Source organism: Chroicocephalus ridibundus, chromosome 8 (genome assembly GCF_963924245.1).
Source record: "Chroicocephalus ridibundus chromosome 8, bChrRid1.1, whole genome shotgun sequence".
In the NCBI taxonomy this organism is placed as follows: Eukaryota; Metazoa; Chordata; class Aves; order Charadriiformes; family Laridae; genus Chroicocephalus; species Chroicocephalus ridibundus.
Window position 1 is genome coordinate 26,095,071 of NC_086291.1, and position 24,466 is coordinate 26,119,536.

A 24,466-nucleotide genomic window follows, 5' to 3' on the forward strand; every position below is an offset into this window, starting at 1 on the left:
CTATCAATTCTGCTTGTGGTCTGCATCAATTTCAATGAGTACAGAAGATGAGAGAAGTATTGGCAAGTCAGCTCCTATGAGAAGTTACTTATTAGTGTGCAATGGGTATAAAGCTCTACTATCCTGGTTTGCTGCATATACCTGTCATGGAAGTTGAGACGATTTTATGATGGCTATATTTCCACTGCCCACAAGGGAATAAAAGTAATGTAATGAAGAATAATAGTACTGAAATGCACTTTGGCAATCCACCTGATGCAAACGCTTCCTTCCCTCTGGTCCTGTCGTCTTACCTACAATCTGGAAATGTGGTGATAGAGCCATTTACCCCAGTATTACACCGGTCTTGTGAAGCCAAAAAGGCTATTTCACAGACTGAAATGCCTTTCTGCACAGCCAGGATGACTGAAGGAGTCTTGGTTCATGTAAATCTGTGACAGAATACCTGTTTCATGTCAACATTTCCAAAGCTTTTGTGATTTAGGCACAAGTCAGAAGACAAGGCAGGAGGAAAACAACAAGAAAAAGATGATTGTGTTTGCATTTGTGTGCACATTGCTAGGATTTCACAAATAACTCGTAAAATAAATAAAGCAGTCATTTGAGAGAATACTCCAAGGAATTTGCCTTTCTGATACTTGGTTGATGACATATGAGAAATGATTCAATATGCAGAATAGTGAGGACATAATAGTATACCATGATACTAGGATACAGTGAATTTGCATTTTTTATTGCTTTTATATGGGGAGGAATGCAAAGAATGTAGCACTGTGTTACAATGCTGATCACTTGGATCCAAGAATGAACGGTTTCCTATCTGCATTCTCACAGCTTAACCCATTACATGAGGGTTTGCCCTTGGCCAAAATTCTGAAAGATGTCTACATTAGAAATTTTCATTGCCAAAACTCGTAACAGACATCTGGCAATCCTACTATATCACTGATGCACAGGCAGTCGCAGCTGCTTTTATCACTACCATACATTCTCACTGCAAAAGGCAGATTTACAGAAGACATCATGCATTTGTATGTGGAAACCAGAATCTTCCAGCTGCATGCATCACTAAGTACCTGAAGCACATCTGCACAGGCATTTTGCCTACACAAGTAAATTATGTGAAATTTCTTTTCTATAATGCATAAAAGAAAGCTCTTAACATTAAAAAAGAGGAAATTAGTGAAAACAGAGAATGGGTCAGTTGGGAAAATAAAATTTTCTTTTGATTTTATTATTCCTACAAATCAAATCTCAGCTTACAGTATTATGATTTCACTTCTGTTTACAGGGCTGCTTATCACATGAAATATTTAAGATTATTCAAGTATGTCTAACTCCCACCAATTACAATTAACATGGAAGACAATCCCTGCCCCATAGGTACAATGGCTTCCAGATGTGAAAAGTTAAAAATAGAAGGAGTTTTATATGTTATGGAGCTTTTTTTTTAATTTTCAGTGGTTATATCAGATGGTTATTTTAACAGGAAAGATTAATATGTCATTGCAACTGAAAATATAATGCTGTACTGCAAATTCTTGTAATATTGCCATGATATATGCTACATTGTTATTGCATTTACCTATGATGGAGTCTTGATATACAGAGTTAGTAAAGCTGTAGATCATTGAATTGTAAATAACTTCTTTGTTAAATGTATGGATTTTCATACCAACATTTAATCATTCATAGTCCCTGTTCAGATGTGGAAAAGAAGTAGTATTATCCCCATCCTGTAGCTAGCAGCAAGCAGATTAAAAGATCAGTACCACTTTCATTGAAATATGTGGGAAGAGCTCTAATTTCATGTAAGCAAGATCAAGTTCCAAAAAGCCCTGAAATGTACTGAAGCGTTTGTGGCAGAAATACAGAATTTTGATCTTGTAGTCCTAATTCAAATATTAAACACTAGATTGTCTTCCTTATTTCTCTCTCCAAATCAGTTGGGAAAGAGAAAATACAAAGTAAAGATAAAAGAAGATAAATGCAAAGGAAGGAAGGAATCACCATAGAATACTGCTGTCTTTCCCTAACTTAATTTCATTCCTCTTTTTAATACTTATTTCTTAATAAGTTGATATCTTAATAGCAGGATTAGAATTAATAAAGAGAAATATCCAGACCTCTGTGACTAACATGCAGGGGTTAATGAAACAAGATTAAGAGAAAATAAGCTGGTACTATTTCTTTGGAAAATACAACATATTTGCATTCCTCTTTTGCTGTATATTTTACCATGAAGTTCTATCAGAAGGATGTACAGTGAGTGGCTCATCATTCATAATAAACATTAGTATGGACAATAGGGCAGTCACCTCTGCATAGGGGTGATCAAAACAGTTGATTTAATGGTAACATCTTCTGAGCAGGGCATGTCCTTTGGATATATGTCTCTGCAACTTTTACGCTCTAATAGGGCTTTGCCTCTAGTTTTTAGAAAGTCTAAGAATAATCATTAAGGTAAGAAAGACTTTGGCACAGTCAAAAGCTAAAGCATTGTAATACAGGATTTTAAAGATTTAGAGACTTCTAAGAAAAAGAAGTAGAAATAGTTGCAGATAAAAGAATTTGCCAGCAGGGTAGTCTGTTACTTGTATGAAGAGTCACTCATAAACAAGAATTATTAAAATGATAAATTCCTTTGGACAGGAATCTCACCTCCTTATCTGCGTGCAAATGTGTATGTAAAAATAAAAGTAAACTAACCTTTGAAGAACAAAAAAGCAGAGACAAGATGTCTGTGTATGATTTCAAGGTACCTAAAAATGCAACAGAAGAAAACAGGAGCATATTATTCTCTGAAAAAAATGAAAACTTAATTTAATGAAACTCTTCATTATCTGAGAGAATGAGTTGACTAGTTAATGCAATTAGAATTCTTCGTTTGAGCTGTTTTACTAACTAGGTCATAGCAAGGCATTATATGGTCATACGGAAACAGAGAACTGCTCTAATGGAAATATAGAATTAAAAGTATATGTTTTTACCTGTGAAGTGAATTATGATAAACAGTAAAAAAATTAGGCCAGAGTAGCTTATATTCTATATTCAAAGTTGACATATGTGTTTAAATCTGTGATGAATGAGCTTCCTGAAATTCATCTAGTGGGAGAGACTCCATATGTGGCATTGGAATATCACATATATTTCTCATCAGAACTATATGTAAGCCTACTGTGACATGGTGGTTTTTTGTCCTTTTCTTTGAAGGGAAATATCTGGGAACAAATTCTGAGAATACCTTTTCTCCTGGAAATAATTAATGCTGTCCCTTTCATCATCACGGTAAACATACTTGAATTAATACATTTGCACATTGCACTTTTATAGCTGCACAAATGCTCTTAATTTTTATTGAAGTAAGTTTGAATCTTATGTGGATGACAAATTTGTCAACAAGAAGAAGATAGTTTGCTACTTGAATGAAGTAGTAATACAGATCACGTTCCCCTTCCTCCCGAATAGGGGAAAACAAAACCCAAACCCTTTAACTCAAACTACAGCACAATCAATAAAATAAACCAGCTAGACATAAAAATCTAAGAATCTCAGGTGTCTGCACTGAAAATTGACTGTCATTATTTTATCAAATTATCTTACATACACTTCATCACAAAGGAAGGAAAAATGTTATTTAAAGCTGTACCTCACACTGGGAACACAATAATAAGTATTTTTGCAAGTGTTTCATTGCTGCTTGAATAGAAAAGCTCTGTTCTTGAACAGAAGAACTTTTAATGAATTTGCTAATTTCTCTTTCAGATTTTCTGGCCAGTCCTAAGAAACCTGTTTATTCCTGTATTTTTAAATTGTTGGCTGGCAAAGCATGCATTAGAGAATATGATTGTAAGTATGACAAAGAAAATAACTATTTTAGAGTTTCCATTTTTTTAGTATATTATCTTTAGTGGGATTTTGGCGGTACAGTTCACTGTCCAACTTTAATAGGAAGCTAACCAGATCTGTTAGGAAGCTAACCAGATTATACAAATGGTCAAGCATTGCTAAACTGCTTTCTGCATCAAAATCAGCAAAAATTAAGACATAAACTGAAATTTCAATTAGTATAAACTGTTACTGTGCCAATAAGGGAAAGTTGGAATGACTGGTTCTTTTGCTACTCTTGCATTCAAACACAACTGCAGGGAACTCAACTGCTATGCCTTAATTGGTCCTTGCTGCCTGTAATTTGTAAGATAGACATGAGCAGACAGACCTTAAGGCAGCTTGCAAAAGTATCAGAATTGTGCCAGGATGAACAAAGAACTAGTTAAATAATCACAGAATCACAGCTGGCTCTTTTGGACCCTTCCATATGATCAGCAAATTCTAAGCGCATTTAAATGACTGCATTTTATCGGGGCATTATATAATTCCTCTATAGAATCAACTCGTGCCTTATTAATTCAAAACCAAAAATAACACCTATTTTCCATTAATATAGAATGATCTTCACAGAGCCATCCAACGCACACAGTCTGCAATGTTTAACCAAGTCCTCATTTTAATATCTACCTTACTATGTCTTATCTTCACTTGGTAAGTGACCAAAACCCCTTTGTTTTTATTATATATATTGGCTTTTCTTCCTTTATTACGTAGTGATAAAACAGGCCTTGTGGAAATCATGCGTGGAAATAGAGAGTAATATACTTGCAGTGTTAACTAGCACCTGGTACTACTGGGGTACTGATACACTGGTTTGGAAACAGAATGTGTATGCATGGGAAGGGGAATCATTCTCACTCTAAGGAAAGAAATACAGATGATGCAAAAACACAGGAGAAAGAAGTGGGTGAAAATTCACATAGGTACCGAAAGTGCAATCTCAGCAGAAAAGTCACTCAAATTTGAAGAGTACCAACAGAAGTACCCATACTACGGTCACCTTCCTCTGACTGGTGAGACGGACAGCGAAAAGTATGCAAGATCTCAGCCTTATCACTCTGATGACCAAGTCACGTTCCCATAAGGAGTACAGAGGACATCAGTTAATAATCTAGATTAAAGAAAATGTAGATTTTATTAATCAAGATTACAGAAAGTAGTGGATGGTAGGTTCAAACAACCAAAATTTGTAACTCTGAAGAACTTTTTGCTGCAAGACCTTGAAAACTTAAATTTACAGGAGTTTGGGAAGCATGGAGAAAAATCTGTTGAGGGCATGAAATATAGACATACTTGGTTATTGAAATTAATGAGCTGCAGATTATTGGAGGCTAGGAAAAGATCCACAGGAAACACTACTTGATTGCCCCATTTTTATACTATGCCAATAGGGATCTACTGTTGATCAGGGCTGGAGACAGATAAAATAGGCTACATGAGTCTTTGCTCTTACCCAGTATAGTCATGCTTATGTTTGTATAAATGGATCATGTTTATAATATAGCTTGGTAGCTTACTTAACATACGGAATTTTCTCAGCAGAAGTGCCTGAGAAGTGAGTGTCATATATGGGGGGAAAATAAAAAAAGTAGAGAGAAAAAAAAAGTAGAGGAAAAAAATAGGTGTGTTATAAGACACTGTAAAAGGGGGCAGTGAACAGAGAAGATGATTCTGTGTGGAAAGGCTAAATCACCTGTATTTATTTTGCCAGACAGAGTGCCTTTGGGTCAGCACACTGATAAAGTTTGGTCTGTTCTTTTGGAGACAGTGATTTGATTTTCTCGAACTTTATTTCTCTAGCTTGTTTTTTTGATAGCCACAGTTATGTGCTGCCTAACCATTTTGGTAATAACAGTGTAAAATAACACATGGCCTTTTCCAGTCTTGTCCCTCCCTTTATTCAAGAAGAGAAGTTTGTTTTAGCCAGTGGCTACACAAATGGTCCAATTTTACCCCTTGTCTTATGGCCACATGACTGCATAATGACAAATGCTGCCAGTTCTAAACAGTAACGAATTTTTGTGAGATTAAATTTACTATTGAATAGGATGGCCTTCTAAGAGGAAATTTTATATGAATAAAGACTACAGTACTTGAGCCAGAATGCATAAAATTCTATCACTTGGACATTTTTAATTGGCTCTAATTTTGCTTTTTAATTTTTTACAATACAAAGCGCTGTAGTAAATATGCCTTCACCTTTTTTACTAACCTACTTCAATATTTTACTGGACTACTGAACAAAATATGTATCCAGTTCTCAGTGAAGTAAGGTAGTAACAAGAATATTTCCTAAGAACTCACTGTGGTGGTCCCTGGTTGAATAAGGTATAGAAGCTGCAGCTGAACAGAACAGCGTGCCCACCACCAGGCATTTTCATAACTGACAGTAAAACATGCAGAAAATGGCAAGCTCACCTACAGTAATTACGTCTGGTCTCAACAGTCGCAGATAACATCTCATTATGGATCATTATATAGTGACCTAGTATTGACCCTGCTAGACTGCAAAATAAGCTAAATAGGATGAAAACACCCAGTAATACAATAAGTAAGGAAGTGAAGCACTTTTGGAATGACTAAGAATAGTTGTACAAGCATCTGCAGCTTGCCTAAGACTGGAGTTCTGTTTAGGCAATTGTTACTATTGCTTACATGAATACACATAATAGCATTTTTACATGCTTTTACCCATCTATGTATGATTTTATATTAGAGAGAGTATTTTAAAAATATCTAAAAAATTCCCTATAATCAGTAAAAATCAATTAACTTAATGTCTTTGATTATGTTACATCTATGATGAATTGAGACAGTGTTTCATTTTAAGAGACATCGTTTAGAGTTTACTTGGGTTTCTTCATGCCGAAAGAGGAGCGAAGCCCATTTCTGGAATATGTCCACTTAAGGATGGCTCTCACCAGCCTGGTGTTTCACATTTTCTGCAACAGCAAGTGGTAACCAAGGTTATTTCCCCCAAACATATATGGCAGCCAGCACTAGGCTTACCGTACATATAATGGAGCACAACACAAAAAAACATTTTGAGGTGTCACCAGTCTGTTTTCATAACCATGTTTTGTTTACAGTTAGAGATACTACCTTGGTCCCTTAAGCTTCAGTAATGCAAAGTTAATAAGCCTAGATGAGTAGCCTGAATACAGCGCTTACAGTTTGAGAGCACTTTCCCTGTGGAGAGTATTCAGTACCATGGGGACATGCTCATGGTGTACCACTGATAACTGCCCTCACTGTGCCTCCCTGCTGACCGTTAAGGTTAATGAGGTGACAACTTTCAGGCACTGTATGGATTAAATTGTAACACCACAGCCCTTCTTAGTTCCTGGTTGACAGTCTTGCTGCTTTAACCATCTGCTTCAATAGAACATTGGCTTCTCAGCACTTCTGAAGTCGATATAACTTTACAACACAGGGTTCTGTTTAAATCTATGCTTTTTTATCAGATGAGTAGAAAGAGATGGCATGTAGATTTGTATGGAGATTATACCATTTTACAAGAAGTCCAAGATGGTATGAAGCCCAGAAAGACTCCTCTTTCTGCTTCTGCTTTTTACCAGTTCAGTTAGACTGGTGCACTGAGAAAGTGCAGCAAAAGTGCTTTCTTACTGCTTCAAGTGAGACTGAAACCTTTTGTAAGTCTTTCGATGGTCATTTCCGTGAGAAAGTTTAAGACAAATAAATGCTGAAACTTAAGTACTTTCCAGTGATTAGTTGCTATCTAAAAGATATGCTCCTTAATAATTTTTTTGCAGAATTTTAGGTATATTTTTCACATATTTAAAAGCAGGTTTTTGCTGGGGTGCTTAAGAGATGCTTTCTTAATTTCTTGTGCAATAATAGAGACCTGTAGTTCTATACAGAGTACAAAATAGCTGGATATGTACAAGCATATTGGAGATGACGTGTCTCCACTGATCATTCAGGAAGAATAATTTTGATCCAGAATGTATATTATAGAATCTTTCCTAAAAGCTCGTGTGTTTCCAGAGTAGGAGCATATTTATATCAGAAGGTACTTATATCTGATCTTTGTATGGGTGCAACTTCAGCGGGCAGGAACATGCCTCTGCCATCTATCTGTCTAGCTAGAACTGAAATTATGCTCTCTCCAATGTGGAGGAACTGTTCATTCACAGTCACGTAGAAGTGCCTCAGCACACCCAGGACTCTGGGGAAGAACCTTGCTGGACCTCCAGGTCTCCTGATGGTTTACAGTGGAGGGACAAAATTTGGTATGTCAAAGCCCAGTACATCCTTACTTGTTATTCTAGTGTGTAGACAACAGCACTGCATTTGTTACCATTTGACTGGTTGTCTTTCTCAACAGAAATTTACTTTAAAGATCAGTTTGAGGGATCTATATTATGTACAATAGCTGCAAAAAATGGCATATTTATAGACAACATTTTTTAAAAATTATAAATGCATAAAAGGAGCTCTTCCTTATCAACTTTGCACCTGTCTGCATATAATAGGTATTTTCAAAATAACTTCTACCATAGCTAGCATAAAACCCACAGAAAATTCATTAAATTCTGCCTCATGCGTCATCAGCAAATCCATAGTTACATCTACACAGCAGAATCTTATCAGTGGTGGTTACACATGTAGATGCATTCCAGCTTATGTCTTGTAACTCAGGTGTAAGCTTTCAGATGAAAAGGTAAAGAAAAATAAGTAATCTAATGTTTACAGCTAATTGGCTAATCTCACAATTTTTATATATCATTATTCAAGCTGTACTTTGCACTCAGAATATCGTGGGAAAAGGCCCCTTCTGTATTTTTGCATACAGTTGTCAATTTTCAACGTTAGTACAGAACAAACAGTAATTGCATAACTAAATTTTTGCTCTATTCCACTCTTTGATTTTTGGTGATAATTGTTTATGGATCTGGGGGTAGAACTCATTTGCAGATCTATAAATTCATAAGACCAACTCCGTGTATCTTTGAGTTTACAGATTACATAGAATGATTTTTGTCTCTTTTCGTCTGATTTCAAAGAGATCAGGCTATACTATAATTTTACTTTCTTTAAATACCTCGGTGGTGTCCTAACCTGAGCAATTACACATATACCTGAAGTTGTGTGCTCCTATATGACAGACTGTTCAACAGTTACTATTGGTAGAGTTCTAGTGAAAGTTACAGACCTAGTCAAAGTATATGTTGTGTCATTTAGCTAATGGATGTTTGCACTTGTTTGTCAAATGAAACACTAATTATTTCTATAAACTGTATAAAAACAGTAAACAACTATTTCAGGCATCTTTCTCTGACACAGTGAATCATCTATTAAGACTTATTTTGCTTTTAAAATCAGTGTTAGTCATATATCACCAGTGCAGAATGATTAGTTTATGAAAAAGGTGGTTACAAACTGTTTGAGATGGATGTTTTTCTTTTTTCATACTGAAGACTAAGAAGCCTGCACAAACTTTGCTTATGTCTTCATTAAAAGCTCACTGAGGTCAACGTTAACGTTTTTTACCCTTCAGTGCTTTGAACGTCAGAAAATTAGGGTGTTTCCACACACTAACTTACAGAATAAAAGTGGTAAGCCAATACTGTAGCCTTAATGTCAATTAAGCAGTCAAAATCTCACCTGAAGGAAACAATATGAATAAGTTGCTTGTAAGGATGAAAACAAATCGAGACAATTATCTAGTCCAAAGAAGACATATCGAGAGCTTCAGATTTGGAACACTATGTTACAGGGGTGAAAGAAAAACAAAAAACAAACAAAAAAGGATCAATCCCACGTAATGTTAGAGAAAATAAGGCATCTCAATGCTCCAGTTCCAGTTACCAATAAGTAGATACAAACACTTCAGAGGGCAATGCAGATCTGAAGGGAACTAAATCACCACATGGAGGTCTGTGCTTCCCTGCCCTTCTGTGTTGGTTGTATCAGCAGCCTACAACGGCAATTTTCCAAGAATGATGCCTACCGTTAAGTAGGAGTGTTAGTGGATTATGTAATGTAGAATAAAATGTGATTTTTTGGGTCTTTCTGTGATGTTCTTTCTTTCTGTGATGTTATGGTTTGCTGTACACCACTCTCAGTGCTCGGGCCCAGTCTCAGTTTATGATTTAGAGAGATTTTCTGCATTCAAAAAAAGCACAAAATTAAACTGTACTTATGTCATTTAGTTTGATCAAATCCAATGATTCTAAAGTGGTAAAGCACGTGAAGTCTCAGGATCTAAAGGACTAAATAGAGTTGCAGAATTTAAATCCCAAAATACTATAGAACAGTAATTGAAAGTTCTAACTGTAAATAATACAAAATAAATTATTCAACTATTATAAGAATCCCACAAATTATTAAAATAATAGCGGTTGTGCTTTTCTTTCTCTGAAATAAAGCAGATCTGTCAGGAACTTGCACGTTTCAAACAAAGGATCTCTATTTTATGTTTTGAAATATTCCTATGCAATGCTCTCCAAACATAAACAAATAGATCCAGAAGTAGGCCAGGTGGCACAAGTAGTACCTTCCAAATCATAGAATCATAGAACGTGTTGGGTTGGAAGGGACCTTTAAAGGTCATCTAGTCCAACCCCCCTGCAGTAAGCAGGGACATCTTCAACTAGATCAGGTTGCTGAACTATTGCCTTCTGGGAAAACCTATGTGCATGAACTCAATGACAACCTTTTCATCAACATTGTTAGGAGAAAAATACACTGCATACAGAGTTTATCTTTTCTTAGGTATAGAAATTTTTAAAGTGGCTTTACTAAAATCTGTATAAGAAGCATGTGAAAAGAGAGTGTTGCTGCAAATAGTTGTGAATCTAAATTATTTAAATGAAACACAAATTCAGATAAAACTCTTTCTGTTTCTAACGGAATATGGACTTAGGGGATGGGCCACTCCTTTTACCGTCTGCTAGCACTAGGGATCATTTGTTTACATCCATATTATTAGTACTTAAGGGCCAAAGCCTTTAAGAAGGCTTGATGAGAAAATGTAATGAAAAATTACACTGACAATATGTAATAAAATACCCAACCTGTTTCTTGAGTTGGTGCCTTTGCTTATTTTTGTGCAACTACTGTATTGTAACAACACAGAAACATTACCATATATACATTTATTCTGTTTTCTTTTTTTTCCTTTTGCTATTAGCATGGTATTTGTCATACATTTTTAAAAGTATTTTTTTACATGTTTAAGTTCAACACTTCAGATCTTAAAAAAAGCATATGATTAGTGCTGTTAAACAGTGCCGCTTAAAGAGTATAGGATAAGGACTTATGCTACTGAAAAACTGATTAGTTGTTTGTGAAAGGCAGAAGAGAAATCATGTTTATTATAGGGAGAGCAGAAGTATGGAAGCCCAATCATAAGTCTTTTTGGCTAGCCATCAAACATGGTTTCTATGGAAACCTAGATAATTATACATGATTTTCATGGTATTTCAGTTATTAATTTGGTAGTGACATAATATTTCCTTTGTTAATCTTTTTAGATGTTTCTACATATTTATTTCTAAAATAATTAGGTCAGCATCTTTCCCATGTTACATGCAGGGAATTCTTTGTGCAACTGATGTAATGGAACATTTAAAACTAGACACAGAGACCAGTGAAATTAATAATAATTTGAATAGCCTATTTACTGCGGTCTGTGGAACAAAGTCATAAAGGTTAGAGATTTCAATCTAAATTGTCTTCTGAGAGATACATTTGTAGTCATCTTGTCTTCTGAAAACAAAAAAAAAAAATCAGAAAGGCTAAATGGTAGCACAGAAAGCTGCCCTTCACAAAGGTTCTGTAAAATGGAGTGTCAACAAGAGATTATTTATAAGCAAATCCTACTATTTTTTTAAATATGTAGAGAAATATTAAATTAAGGAAGTAAACAATATGAACGAGAGATTTCTGTTGTTTTATTATGCCCTGGAAGATGAGTTGGGGTTTCAGGTACTTGTGATCTTTTCAAGTTACAATCAAAGCTTTGCTGATTTTCTAGCAGGGGTTGCAGATCATTTATTAACCTGAAAATCAGTAGTTCCAAATTGAATTTAGATGAAGGTGGGTAAAGTTAAATTTAAATAAATTTGAAAGACAAAATAAACTTATCCACATTTTTGTTCTCTGCCACACAATATTTTAATATTTTGTGTGGTATGTAACTCTACATTATAGGTTAGGTAAATCATCCTTCGACAATTAATGCAATGGCAATTTCACAATCCAGTGTGTTGTTTAAATCAATATTTTGAATTGACACTAAGAAGAATTTTCAGCATGGCTTGCAAGACTTCAACGCTTTCTAGGAGTTAGACATTAAATTACTTTCCATTCTGAAAGTTCCAGCCTCTATCCTGTGAATCGTTTGTGGTCATTCTCTTCTAATAATTTTTACTGGTGTGTGAACGTACTGAACATTCAGTAATCAGTGTAAAAATAGATTTAAAAACAAACTCCTGCCCAAGAAGGAGTTAAAATTTCTCACAGGTTCTTTCACAATATTCTCCCCAATAAGTTTCACGTGACGTAAAAACATCTCTTAGGTACCAAATGCCGCTAATATTTACAATACTCCTGACAACTTCTCACTAAAGATGCATTGAGAATATTTGGGAGGGATATACAATATTTTGCAAAACATTGTGCACTCTGAATATGCCACTGGGAGAACAAGTTTTATTATTATGCCATCTTGTAACACAGTAATAATATTACCAGATACCATGACAAGGAAAGGTTATTCTGGCAGCAAAGACTGATTACCATTATGAAAGGAGGAAAAAAAATAAATGATTTTGAGTCATATAACATTTGGACTGTTAGAAACACAGTTCTAAAAGATTGCACTCCATAGTATCCTTTCTTTAGCAACTGTATTTTTAATTTTGTGGGACATAAATAAAATCAAGCTACTGCTAATATTAACTAATTATGGCTTGCCAACATGTGTAAAACAACACATAAAATTCCTCAAAGTTAAACTAAATGCAGTCCTGTCCTTGTTCTCTTGCAGGAGCATAGCACAAGGTAGAATGACTATAACAAGTATGTAAAGTCTTGGTAAAATTAACTTAGCAAAGCCTGCTTTAATTTGCTGTGTCACATTGATGTAGGTAAGAAAAGAACTGAGGCCACAACATATAATTCTGTAATTGTCACGTGAACCCCATGATGTAATACAGGGGGACTTGGTGAAAATCTAGAAGTGATTATCCAAAGAGCAAAGACAAATAAGGAATGTCAAAGAGAAACAGAATGCCATATTCCATTACCAAAAATAATTTACCGTATTTTAATATGTGCAACATGCATTAGAGATATGTATGTCTTCAAAAGTATCAGCACTTGAAAAAGATCCCCAGAAAAAATGCAGTCAGAGAAAAGGTTGTGGGGATCTAGACAAGGAGCTATGGAGGTAAACTCAACAGGCATACAAAGGCATGCAAATTATTAGGGTGAGGGTTCTCCAGTAAGCTTTTCATTGGTTTATAAACACACATGCACACATACACCTGCTGCTGAATCACAGGCTTGTAAGTAGATGTGTGAAAATGTAAATGTTACATATGCAGAATATGCATCTACCTTCAGAACAGGGGTGCCGAGAATAATTTTGGTAAAATAAAATGCTAGAATAAATGTCAATCTGGAACACAGCCAGAGTCTGCAGGTTGTGAAATACTGTATCATCGTACTGGTAAAAGAAATCCTAGGTTTTGCTTTGGTTTTGGGAGGACTTCAATAAAAGCAGGTGAAGTTCCCCTTAAGGGGGCAATTTGATATCTAAAATAATTGTTAAAACCCTCTGTCTTCCATCTCTTTCATTACAGGAAGGCATTACATTTCACATGCTTTATTTTATCTTTGCAGTAAAAAGAAAAACCTGATACTCACATGGTGTCTTTGAGAATGTTATATCATTTTAAACAGTAGCAAGTAGAATGCCATGTGTAACATGGGATGACTAATTATGTTGAGGATGTTGCTTCACCATTTAAAATTCAATGCCTGGCAGCAAACCATCATCACTCACAATTCCTGGCTCAAAAATGAAGTTGTCATTAGCATGCAGACTTAAAAAAAATAAATTTGTCTTTCATTGACTGATTCATTAGGCTGACAAACTATTTATTTTACTTTACTAAAATTTGGTGTTTATGGTGGTTTATGCTAACACATTTAACTGTATTATTAGATGCCATCAGTTATTTTTGTTCTCTGATGAGCAGTAGGTCATTATGCTGATTTGTGATCAACATAATTCTTCAGTGATTTGTTCACTTTTATTGTCTGTTTCATATTCCAATTGTATTTTAAGGGTGTGAAGTTTAACAAAGTTCATATTTCTCAAATCAGAAAGTGAAGAGTTAAAAAAGCTGTTGATACAACTTTGGCCATACTAACAGAAGCTGGCACCAGGCACCAGGAATTATTCACTCACACTCTGTTTGTATTAGGCATAACTTTATGGAATATTGAAAGGACATCTCAGAGGATTTGTCAGAGCTAGGGATGTGATATGAGATGATCTAAAAAGAAGGTGGATTTTAGTGCAGTTACAATGGATTTTAAAAGAAAAAATTGTCGTTTTTTTTCTTCTGTATACTTGTTATTTCATTACCAAGTATTAGAAGAAATTACTATAAAGTTTTTCAAACAGGTGAATACTAGAGGCATAGACAGTCGTCCAGACATAGTATCGCATTTGGGTGTTAAACAAATACATGTAAAAGTTAAATGTCCATGGATTCCTCTAACTCACCTGTGTGTGATATTCTTTCCTTTAGCAACAGGGGCCCGATCCCGCATGCCAGAGCTGTCATGTGCCAAAATCACTTACTGAGCTTAAATAAAGAAGTAAAGAATTAAAACTATAATTAATGTCACATGTAAACTCAATCTCTGTTAATTGCTTGTTGACTTCAACAAAAGTGTTTACCAAAACATACAGGACTGTTAAACATTTGAACAAGTCACAACAATTAAATGTCAACTTGATTTCAAAGACTGTTAAAGATTAATCTTTAAATGGTATCTCAGCTCCAATAAATTTCTATTTCTAGCACAGTTAGCAGATATCGCTTTCCATTCTCCCTCTCCCCACAAAGTAGAAGTCTGTAAATAAACACTCTTTAGGGTATAATCCAAATAAACAGCACTCTGATTAATGAGTTCTGTATTTCCATTGGCAATTAAAACCTCCTCCTTAAAGAAGTTAAAAATAGTAAATTATATTGAGTTTTGTTGTCTCTCAATCTCAGTAAAATATCTAACTGTGTCTAACATAAGCTTAAATTGAATGTATGTTCCCATTCTTTTAAAAAACACAGCTATATTTTTTTATGTCTTTGGAGTTGCACATTTCTGCAATATATATGAAAAATTATATATACTGTATATTAGAGTGGAAGTGCCTGAATCACAGCAGTGAGGAAGAAAAAATAATTGGTATTCATTTAGTAAACACTTACGTACACACTGTGGGTTGGCTTTGCAGACTGAAGACTTAACAACAGGCATGAAATCAAATTGTCAGTCCTTTTGGGCACAGAATACTGTACGTAATTATATTTCACAGCAAAGCGGTACGTTTACTAATATATTACAAAAGGAGTAGGAGATCATATAAGGGATGAGGCTGTTTAAAGGTATCCGATACATTATGGTCTCCTATAATCACATGCAATCTACTGCTTTGCTTAACTCTGCAATGTAAGAACAAAACTCTTCATGGCATTGCAATTAACTTTTGAGTTACCTTTTCATTTTTTCAGGACATCTATTATTACTGGCTTACATTTATAACAAACCTTAGTCAACTGCTGAGAATACATACTTGTACTTAATTTGCTTATCAGTTTACAGTGTGTTGGTACCAACAAATTAAATAGTTATGTATTTTGCAAGTTTGTTCCCATTAGTGATGAGCAGTGAAAACAAAGTAAATGGAAATATTTTAGGCAAAGAAGTTCAAAATAAAATTGCTGATGAGAGGGCACAGCTACATGTGGGCATCTATGTATGTTTACTAGAATTGGATAAATATGGCAAAAAGAATGATTGTGGGTAATGTTTCAACTGTGCTCCTTCACTCGACCTCTTTTTGTTCACTTTGCTAATATTCTAAAACTAAAAAAGAAAAAAAATGTAGAAAATAAAGATTCAGCCAACTTTAAGGCAAATGTGAAATACTATCGTGAGTATTCAGAGTGAAAGTCTAATTTTAAGGGCTGTAGTGAGTACGTATAAGAATAAAATCTTCCTGAATATTCTCCATAGGCTAAGCAATCAAGGGGAAAATCTTCACTCATATGTCTGCTGTTTTTTGGTTACTGGCAGAGGTACCAACACTGACAACACCTATGCATACGAAAGAAGTTTAAATGGTGCCATATTTGTGCATATAACAATAGTGAAGGGAAACACTCTTAATGATGACAGAAAAAACCATCGATGGGTCAGTGCAGCACAGCTTGAAATGAGAGAAGCATACACCACTGTGCCGATGTGATCTGACTACAGCCATTTACCTTAAACACTCTAAATTTAAATTTCCCAGAATGGAGAACAACACGACATTTCCCATTACCTAAATTCCTCACCCATGATGGTGTGTTTTATCCAACATCCAGAGATGCAGAAAACAGATTTGTCCATCTAACTTGTGACTTGGAGAACAAACCTGCCTGCTTGCTTCATTTGATAAACATAAGGAGGTTACTGCATTCTAAAACAGCAAAACTTTATAATTTAAATAATATACAGTGCTGTTATTTTCACTGATACTTTCAATTATCGTTAAAAATACTAGAGAACGTGCTTATGTTCATTGTTCAGCATCTTGAAAAATTCTTTAAGATACCACCTTTAGTTCACAAAAATACACAAATCTACTTAAAAAGTCAGTAATAGCACAATAATAAAATCCAAAATGGAGCAAATTACAGCCTCATTTAAGGTATCATAAAGCTTTTGCATTCACTGATCTATAAATATTCATTTGCAGAATGAACTTCTCCTTGTAAGTGTAAACATTGTGCAGTAGGAGCACAACAGATATCTGTCTCTGTGTTCCTACGTAATTGTAGGATTTCACAGTGGTCTTCCTTTGAGCTTCTCAAAATGTTCAAGTAAGTCCCTCATGTTCCATCTGTCTCCTCTTCATATCTGCAAACCTCTCTCTTTTGTTCTCGGAAAGATTACATAAAACACAGCAAGCAGCTGCCATGAGAAACAGATATTTCTCATCAGTTTCAAGCCTACATGTCTGGGTTTTCTATTTATTCACCCTTTAGTCTTCCAAATATATATTCTGTTGTTTTTCTCAAGAAGTGCTTTTCTCCCTTTTGGGTGCCCAATAGAATCCATAAGTTCAGTAAACACATGAAAAGCTGTGTCTAGCAAATGATGCAGACAGTAAGGACTGGCTGCAATAGCATATTAAAAGATTGTGAGCGAGATACAAATAAGGCAAGCAGAAATCAGTTTCTTCCATGTCTACGAGTAAAATTCACTTCTGTCAGAGCTTGGGTATAACTCTGCAACAGAATATGTGTTTTATGGAAATTTAAACTGGAAAGGAAAAATTCACCTGTGAGCTTTCCAAAGGGCTGCATCCTTCATGCCTGTGGTTAAGGTGGATAAGACAAGCGGTATCTGCTGTGAATCAGTTGCAAGTTTTAGACCACTCCAGCCTGTATTAACTATTGGTCTGAGTTTCACAGCAGGATAAGCAGTGCAAGAAAGACCATTCTTCCTGAATATTACTTATCTGTAAGTTTCTGAGAAATTAAATTTTTTTATGGTGTTAATAACAAGAAAATTTTGCAACTGGAGGAAGGTAATTTGGCTTGTCCTGAAGCAGTTGTTTTAATAGCAGCAACAAGAGACGCAAAAAAAGGTTGCACTCAAAATGCAGACAAATGAGAGGCTGTCAAGGAGACGTAAAAATGGATGGAAACATAAGGAAATATCCTTGAGAATCAAATGAAAAGGCAAAATCTGATAAGGAGAGAATTTTGACCACCAGAACTGAAGGGAAACTAGAAGGAGCAATCCAAAATCCTGTTCCACAAAAAGTCTGTCCTAAAAGGAAGGAACTAGGAAAGGAGAGGTTTTGAGTCTAAGATAAATCAAAACAAACACTTAACAAGAAAATTAAATCCATTTGTCATTAAAATATGCTATGACTTGAGTTAGGTTGAAAATGAATAAAATCATTTTATCAGTAGCTTATAGACTATATCCTAATTCTGTAACAGTTGTAAATCACCTAAGACTGATCCTTTCTTTAGTGTTTGTAAAATTATATTGAATCAGCTCTTTTCCTAAACATTTATTTAATGCCATGGCCTAGCTTATATGGGAATCAAAAATTTAATTAACTAGATATGCTGCAGGCAAACTATCCAAATAGACTGAAGCTAAGGTGTTTTTCCTCTACAGATGCACACAAGGAGCTGCATAAATCTAATAAGGTGCCATAAAGGAATATTGGCATCTGGGATTTTCCAGGCATTGAAAGATACTACACATTTCAGAAACACTCTTAGCATAGGCAGCTCTGGTACAGAATACATGTAAACATTAGAGAGGATACTTCAAGGTCAGGAACTGCAGGCCGGTTTATAACAAAAAAATGTTTGTAATGAGACTGAAGTGTACCTGGCCTAGGATGGACAGAGAGCTGATTCAGCCTCCATGAGAGAAAGTCTGCTGTTGGATCACAAGTAAGGTATGCATACTGAATTGTTATTCCAAGTTCTTTCAACGCAGGAGAGTATTTCAGGGGAGAATCTTTCCATACTGTTTTTGTTTGTTCTTTTATTAAAAATCTGCTACTTCTCTTGATAGAAGCAGGACACTGAATTAGAGGAGCCTTTTGCCTAATGCAATAAGGATGTTAGCCATTTTTTCTGTGTCAGTCCTTTTAGAAACTTTATCCATCCAACTTGAGATTTGTTTTGTGTCTTCTTACCATCTCTCTCCATCACTATCATAAAGAGGAAAGAAACAGGATGTGAGTTTGAATTCACAGTCATAGAGGATGAATACGAAGCTGGATCTTTCATATCTCCAGTAGCAACCAGCAATTATTACTTCCTTCAAAAAGGAGCAAATAATAAAAAAGTGGTGCTTTCATAGTAGATATAACCTGATCTCAAGAGTTTTAAAAGATTGAGTTTCCATTTCTTTATTACTATTGGCTTCTTTTAGCCAAGCTTCTATGATTCAAGATTATTTTTTTAAAGAAATCTGATGATTAAAGTCCAAGATTAGCATGTTTAAAATCTGTCAAGTACATAATTAAACAACTTCTGTAGTGGTAGTGGTACAACACCAGGCTTTGGAAACTGAATATATTTTTCCATGAGTTACCTCAAAACAAACTTACATTGAGACAGATATCCAGACACAGCCCTAGAGCTAGTTTGCATTTTTTAGGTTTTCTTCATATTTATAAGGATTTTTATTGCTTTTTAGTATTTATGCTAAGAAGATAACTGTGGACTGTGTTCTGTCGCTAGGAAGTTAAATATATGTATACCTGGTCATAATCAATACCTCTGTCTCTAGTTCCTATCCTGTTTCTACATGCTGGGTGTGCTTCTTACGCACATTCAATCAATATCTGGATAGTGAATCTTTCAGTTGTTAATTCAGTTTGATCGATGGAGTGTGGGTGGTTTGCATAACAACTGTTACACCCTGAAGAGTGTTTCAGAACTATTGCAAGAAACATTAAGCATGGTGTTTCAAAGCATAACATACCATGTGTATTAAATTAGAAGTTTGCATTTGAATTTTCCAGCACAACGTATATAATTTCTGAATATTATAAATGGATTGATTAATTATTCTTCCTGAGAAAGGATAGGTATGTAATATTACCCAATTCTGTAACACCCTGGAGGTGAAGAGTATGTGGTGGTTGAAGTACTGACGCGTGATCCTATTTCCTGCATAGTTTCTGACTCCTTGTGGGAGCAGTCTAAAACCTCAGACTCCAGCAGGCTCTTAGCTGCAACAATATTGACGCAGTGAAGTTGGAATGCCAAGGTTTACTTTGTTTACCATCAAAGCTCCGAGGCAGACTGAAAGCATACAAAAATACAGATAGTTCTTTGGACTTACAGACTGAAGTGTGCATAGGCCTTTTTATGGAAATACACTGAGCTGAATGCTGCCCACAGCGGGACTCTACTTGTGCAGTCTCAATGACCAGAGTTGTTTTATTGCAGCTCCTCTTCTCTTTTCACTAAATGCAGCTGCAGGAGTAGAAAGGTTCTCACTCATTTTCAACAAATATTTATATACAGTTGGTCATTTCATAATATCCTATTCTGCTTAGCAAGATGTTCTGCAGTTTCTGGAAGTCACGTGGCTTACTAGTGGAAGTTTATTTTTGTAAGTTGAGCTTTTGCAACCATTAGCTGCATATAACGTACTGATCTTTGGGGAAGGAAAATACTTATATTAGACACTATGGGTAAGCAATAATGGTATCATTAAACCCTCATCATTTAGAATAGATACATGTGGAATACAGAAAAAAGGTGACATTTCCAGCTGAAGGGAAATTCAGAATTCATTTCTGACATGGTGGGATTGCTGCGTAGTGAAAGGAAGAGTTCTGCACCCTTACCTCAGCTTGTATTCAAAGCCCCACAGAACAGAAGATCTTGATTCAAAGCCTGTTGAAGTAATCTGAGTCTTCTCCTTCACTACTGTCATTCTGAAAAAAAGAGGAGAGTGTTGTATGAAAACATATGCTGGTCTCTGCAAAGAAAATACTCTGGAAAAACAGATTTACATTGGACTGTCTGATGAAGTGGCACTAGAGTCACAAAAATATCTAAGATACTTGTTATAACATTAATTCTGCCCTGAATATTAAGAAACCCCAATGTCCAGTAGTACCTTTTTTTTTGTCCAGTAAGTAAATACATTTCAGCATGATTTACTGCATTTGTAGGTTCATTTGTCACCGACTAAGAATAGCAAATATATTTCTCTACTGACTTACTTTAAAGATAGCATAACAACCTTCATCTTGTTTCCAGTCAGCATTTCTCCCTTTCACTGTCTTGTATGCAATTAATAATTTCTATGTCCTGGAATTCAGTTATTCCCACAGCTTTAAAGCCTTCTATATGTAATGAAAGGTGTAAATTGGAATTTCTCATTGTAATTCTTAAATTTGATATATTATACATGATATATTGTACCAGATTCTGTTCTCTTAACATTTTGGAAATTGCACATCTACTTAAACTAGTGATTTTTTTTTTCCATTTTAATGCTGTTTATGGAAAATTGCTTTTCAGAAAATAAATCTTTAGAAAAAAACAGGTTTTATAAAAGACTGATTGCATCACAGGGCTTGGAAAAACATTGAAGCGTTTGGTTTTCAGCAACTTAAAACCTCAGCTTCAGGGCATTTGGGCAGGATAGACATTTTATTATTGGTCAGAGTATTTTCTGATTGTCTCTTCACTTATTTACTTGGTGTGGTTTCTGATCATCCCTTGTTCTTTTTCTTTGTGTCTTCATTATTTACCCGAGAATCAGAGGTTCTGTCAGAAAGCAGTAGCTTTTTAGGTCATGGGTAAGGTGGTTAGCAACACCTGCACCTTTGGTAGGACCAGACTACACAGCTCAGTAGTGTCTCATAGGAAAAAGATAATTAAAATTCAGAGGACACGAGTTAACTTTCAGAAGTCGGCATACAATATTTCCAGAAGTATCTGATACAGTGAATGAAAAAAAGGCCACTTTAATGTCACTCCAGTTATATCAGTATTCAACACAGAGTTTTGTGAAGTGTAAATTGAGCATTTAATGATTCTATGTACACTCATTCTACGAGCACTGAGAATTGCTTTTCCAATACTGTCTAATTTTACAATATAGGACAGAACTGCATCTGGCTGTTCATCAGTGCCCTAGAGAAGACAGAACACCCCATAGAAACAACTTCCAGTATGAAAAACTGTTTGCCTGTGTGAGAAGTAGGGCATTCTCCAGATACAGCATTAGTCCTAACACCACTGTCATTTTGAGGGCTTAAGACTGGCACCAGCTTAATATTAAAATCTTCGGCAAGAAGCGAGCACCTTCGGACAATTTCAGGCAAAACTTCTATGCATTTATCAGATTTTTAAGAGGTATTACATGGCTCCGGGAGTGAAACTGAAGTATCAACTGTTCTGTAGACACATTTTATTTTGGTGTAGACTGAGGAAGTTCCTTTAAACATCTTGGATGAACTCTTCCAAATCATAATTTCCTTAAGCAGATACTTACCACTATGGTGGTAAAATATCTCAAATGCCTGCCCATGTCTTTCCTGGAAAGTTAACACGGTCGTTTTCTTCAGTATTTTGCAGTATTTGAATTTTACCCATAGATATTTGCTACAGTTGATGGTCTATCAACAATTTTGCTGATTGATGGTTCATTCCAATTTTTATCATAAAGAAAAAAAATCTGTGACAGTAGCATCAGAAAATTTTAAAATAATACAAACAACAATTAGTGATACAGAACAATCAAATAATCATAACTTAATTTGTTCTAACGTCACCATTCTGTGGTAGCATATGTGGAAACTTTGAAGAGTTTTGGGTGTGAGAGACTACTGGGAACACTTACTTAATATGCAGAATAAATATATTTCTGAGTTATTTCAGATGTAACTTCTGTAGTGTATAACCACTGAGCCTGTACCACAGAATCTCACTGACCCTGATAAAATGAATTCCCATTGATTTCAACATATTAGCTAGTCCCTGTAGCTAACTGTTTAAAACACAACAAAGCAATTGTAGAAGTTGAAGCTCAAAGTTAACTTCCAAAGAAAACAATGCTGTTAGTTGATACCTAATCATGAAAGCACCTAAGCATCTCTTAACTTTTGGCTTCAGCCTCTGGTGTGTTATTTTAGACCTCGAGGTTGTACCTGTAAGCAACAATTTTCTCTAAAAGTAAAAATAAAAATTTAGAAATCAGACATATTTGGTAACAATGACAAATCAAAATACAAACTGATATGAAAATAGATTATAAATAAGGACAGTTAATGTACAGAACTTGCAAATTACTATCCAAGGGGTTCTTGTTATGTCCATTTGTGTGGCATGCTACTGCAGCATAGCAAAAATATGACTTAATCTCAGGGGTTATTTTACTCCATAGTATTTATTTCTGTACTGCTTGTGCAGATAGGTTATTTACAAACCATAGTTAGTTTTGGCACATAAAATACTCAAACAAACACAGATTACTGGAATTAGAAAGAAAACTTCCAGTAAAACAAAGATTAAACTGCCAAAAGTTCAAGCGATACCTTAATAAAACATTACTAATCTTCAGGGATTACATGTTACTAACTTTACTTTTCGTTTCTCATGTGTAATGGTAGTAGTGTGTTTAAAATCACACTTTTGTTCTCCATAAGTTTGTAATACATTTTCTGATACTATTTTTGCTTTAGCATAGTTTAGGTTTCTGTGGGGCTTTTTAATAATACTGAATCTCCATTAAACCAATTTTGGTTTAACTGCTCACTTAGATCCACTACGAAAAGACGGCCTTGCTGAATTTACAGGAAACCTAAAATTGGTATAAAAGGTGCTGACTTGGGCCCTACATTTTAATTTAGGTGTTTTCTGTGTATTTATTATTACAGTGGTTTGTTTTCTCCACAAGAACAAGTTGGTGTCAGCATTGCCTTTGCTGAACATTTCTTTCCAGCTTGAAATCATTATGTTTGTCCAGGGATGACCAAGTAAATCATTGTTTCTTCATGGGATGAAAGAGGAGGAGGAAGCAAACAAGAACAAGGAGATAAAAATACCACCATAAAATATCAAAACAGCTAAAAGATCAAGTCCAAGTTACTACATATTTAATTATGTCAGGAAATACAAGAAAACAGACAAGAACTTAAGCTTTCTGTATTAGTACACGCAGTATTTATCCATCTTTTAAAAATAATGCTTAACACTTTGTCCTGCCCAAACCATGACACACTAAATTTACAAGAAAAAAAAGAAGTTGATACCACTATTCATATAAAGAAGTATGTTATATTAAAAGAAGCCAGTAAGTTGTGGGGAATGGAGTAACTAATCCATGTGGACTTGGCTTCGTGGACCTCCTACTGCACTGTCTGTGCAGGCTAATTAGGTAGCCCAAATAGATAGGATCATGCTATAGATGCTGAGTAATGTTTCTTTAGAGGCACTGGTGGTGAGATTAAAGTATAATATTCTTGGAGGAGGAGTAAAAGAGGTAATATTACATTTGGTAATTAGACTCCCATAAAGTTTTCTCTTGAAAGTCGGGTTTTTCTGCAGTTTTGTGATCTCTGGCTCTAGTAGAAACAAAAGGCAGAACAGCAAAACACCCAGTAGAATTAAGGCTTGGTAACCTAATTTTGAATTTATCATTCCTTTGTTGTCGGGGTTAGGGCTTCAAGTACAATTGAAGAATTTGTAGAATTGCAAATGAGGTGCAAGTAATTTTGAGGAAAGAAATTAATTTGTTCAACAAGTTGTTAAAAGAGCTG

General features: G+C 35.1%; 1 protein-coding gene and 1 long non-coding RNA gene across 6 annotated transcripts in view; one reads left to right on the plus strand and one right to left on the minus strand.

Annotated features, from left to right (window-relative positions):
* KCNT2 (potassium sodium-activated channel subfamily T member 2) overlaps window positions 1-24,466 on the plus strand; it is a 146,613-nt gene that overhangs the window by 48,911 nt on the left and 73,236 nt on the right. For all 4 annotated transcript variants that reach the window (XR_010072268.1, XM_063344061.1, XM_063344058.1 and 1 more), the window contains 3 exons: window positions 3,214-3,288; window positions 3,766-3,849; window positions 4,448-4,542. Coding sequence is in view for 3 of the 4 variants with exons in the window: in XM_063344061.1 (XP_063200131.1) it covers window positions 3,214-3,288; window positions 3,766-3,849; window positions 4,448-4,542 (254 nt within the window). In the remaining variant the exon portion in view is untranslated. The remainder of the gene's footprint in view (window positions 1-3,213; window positions 3,289-3,765; window positions 3,850-4,447; window positions 4,543-24,466) is intronic.
* Window positions 1-24,466, minus strand: part of LOC134519634 (uncharacterized) — a 115,967-nt gene that overhangs the window by 34,828 nt on the left and 56,673 nt on the right. For both annotated transcript variants that reach the window (XR_010072270.1, XR_010072269.1), the window contains exons 3-5: window positions 20,540-20,629; window positions 14,657-14,738; window positions 2,710-2,762 (exon numbers count right to left, since the gene is read on the minus strand). This is a non-coding gene — a long non-coding RNA (uncharacterized LOC134519634). The remainder of the gene's footprint in view (window positions 1-2,709; window positions 2,763-14,656; window positions 14,739-20,539; window positions 20,630-24,466) is intronic.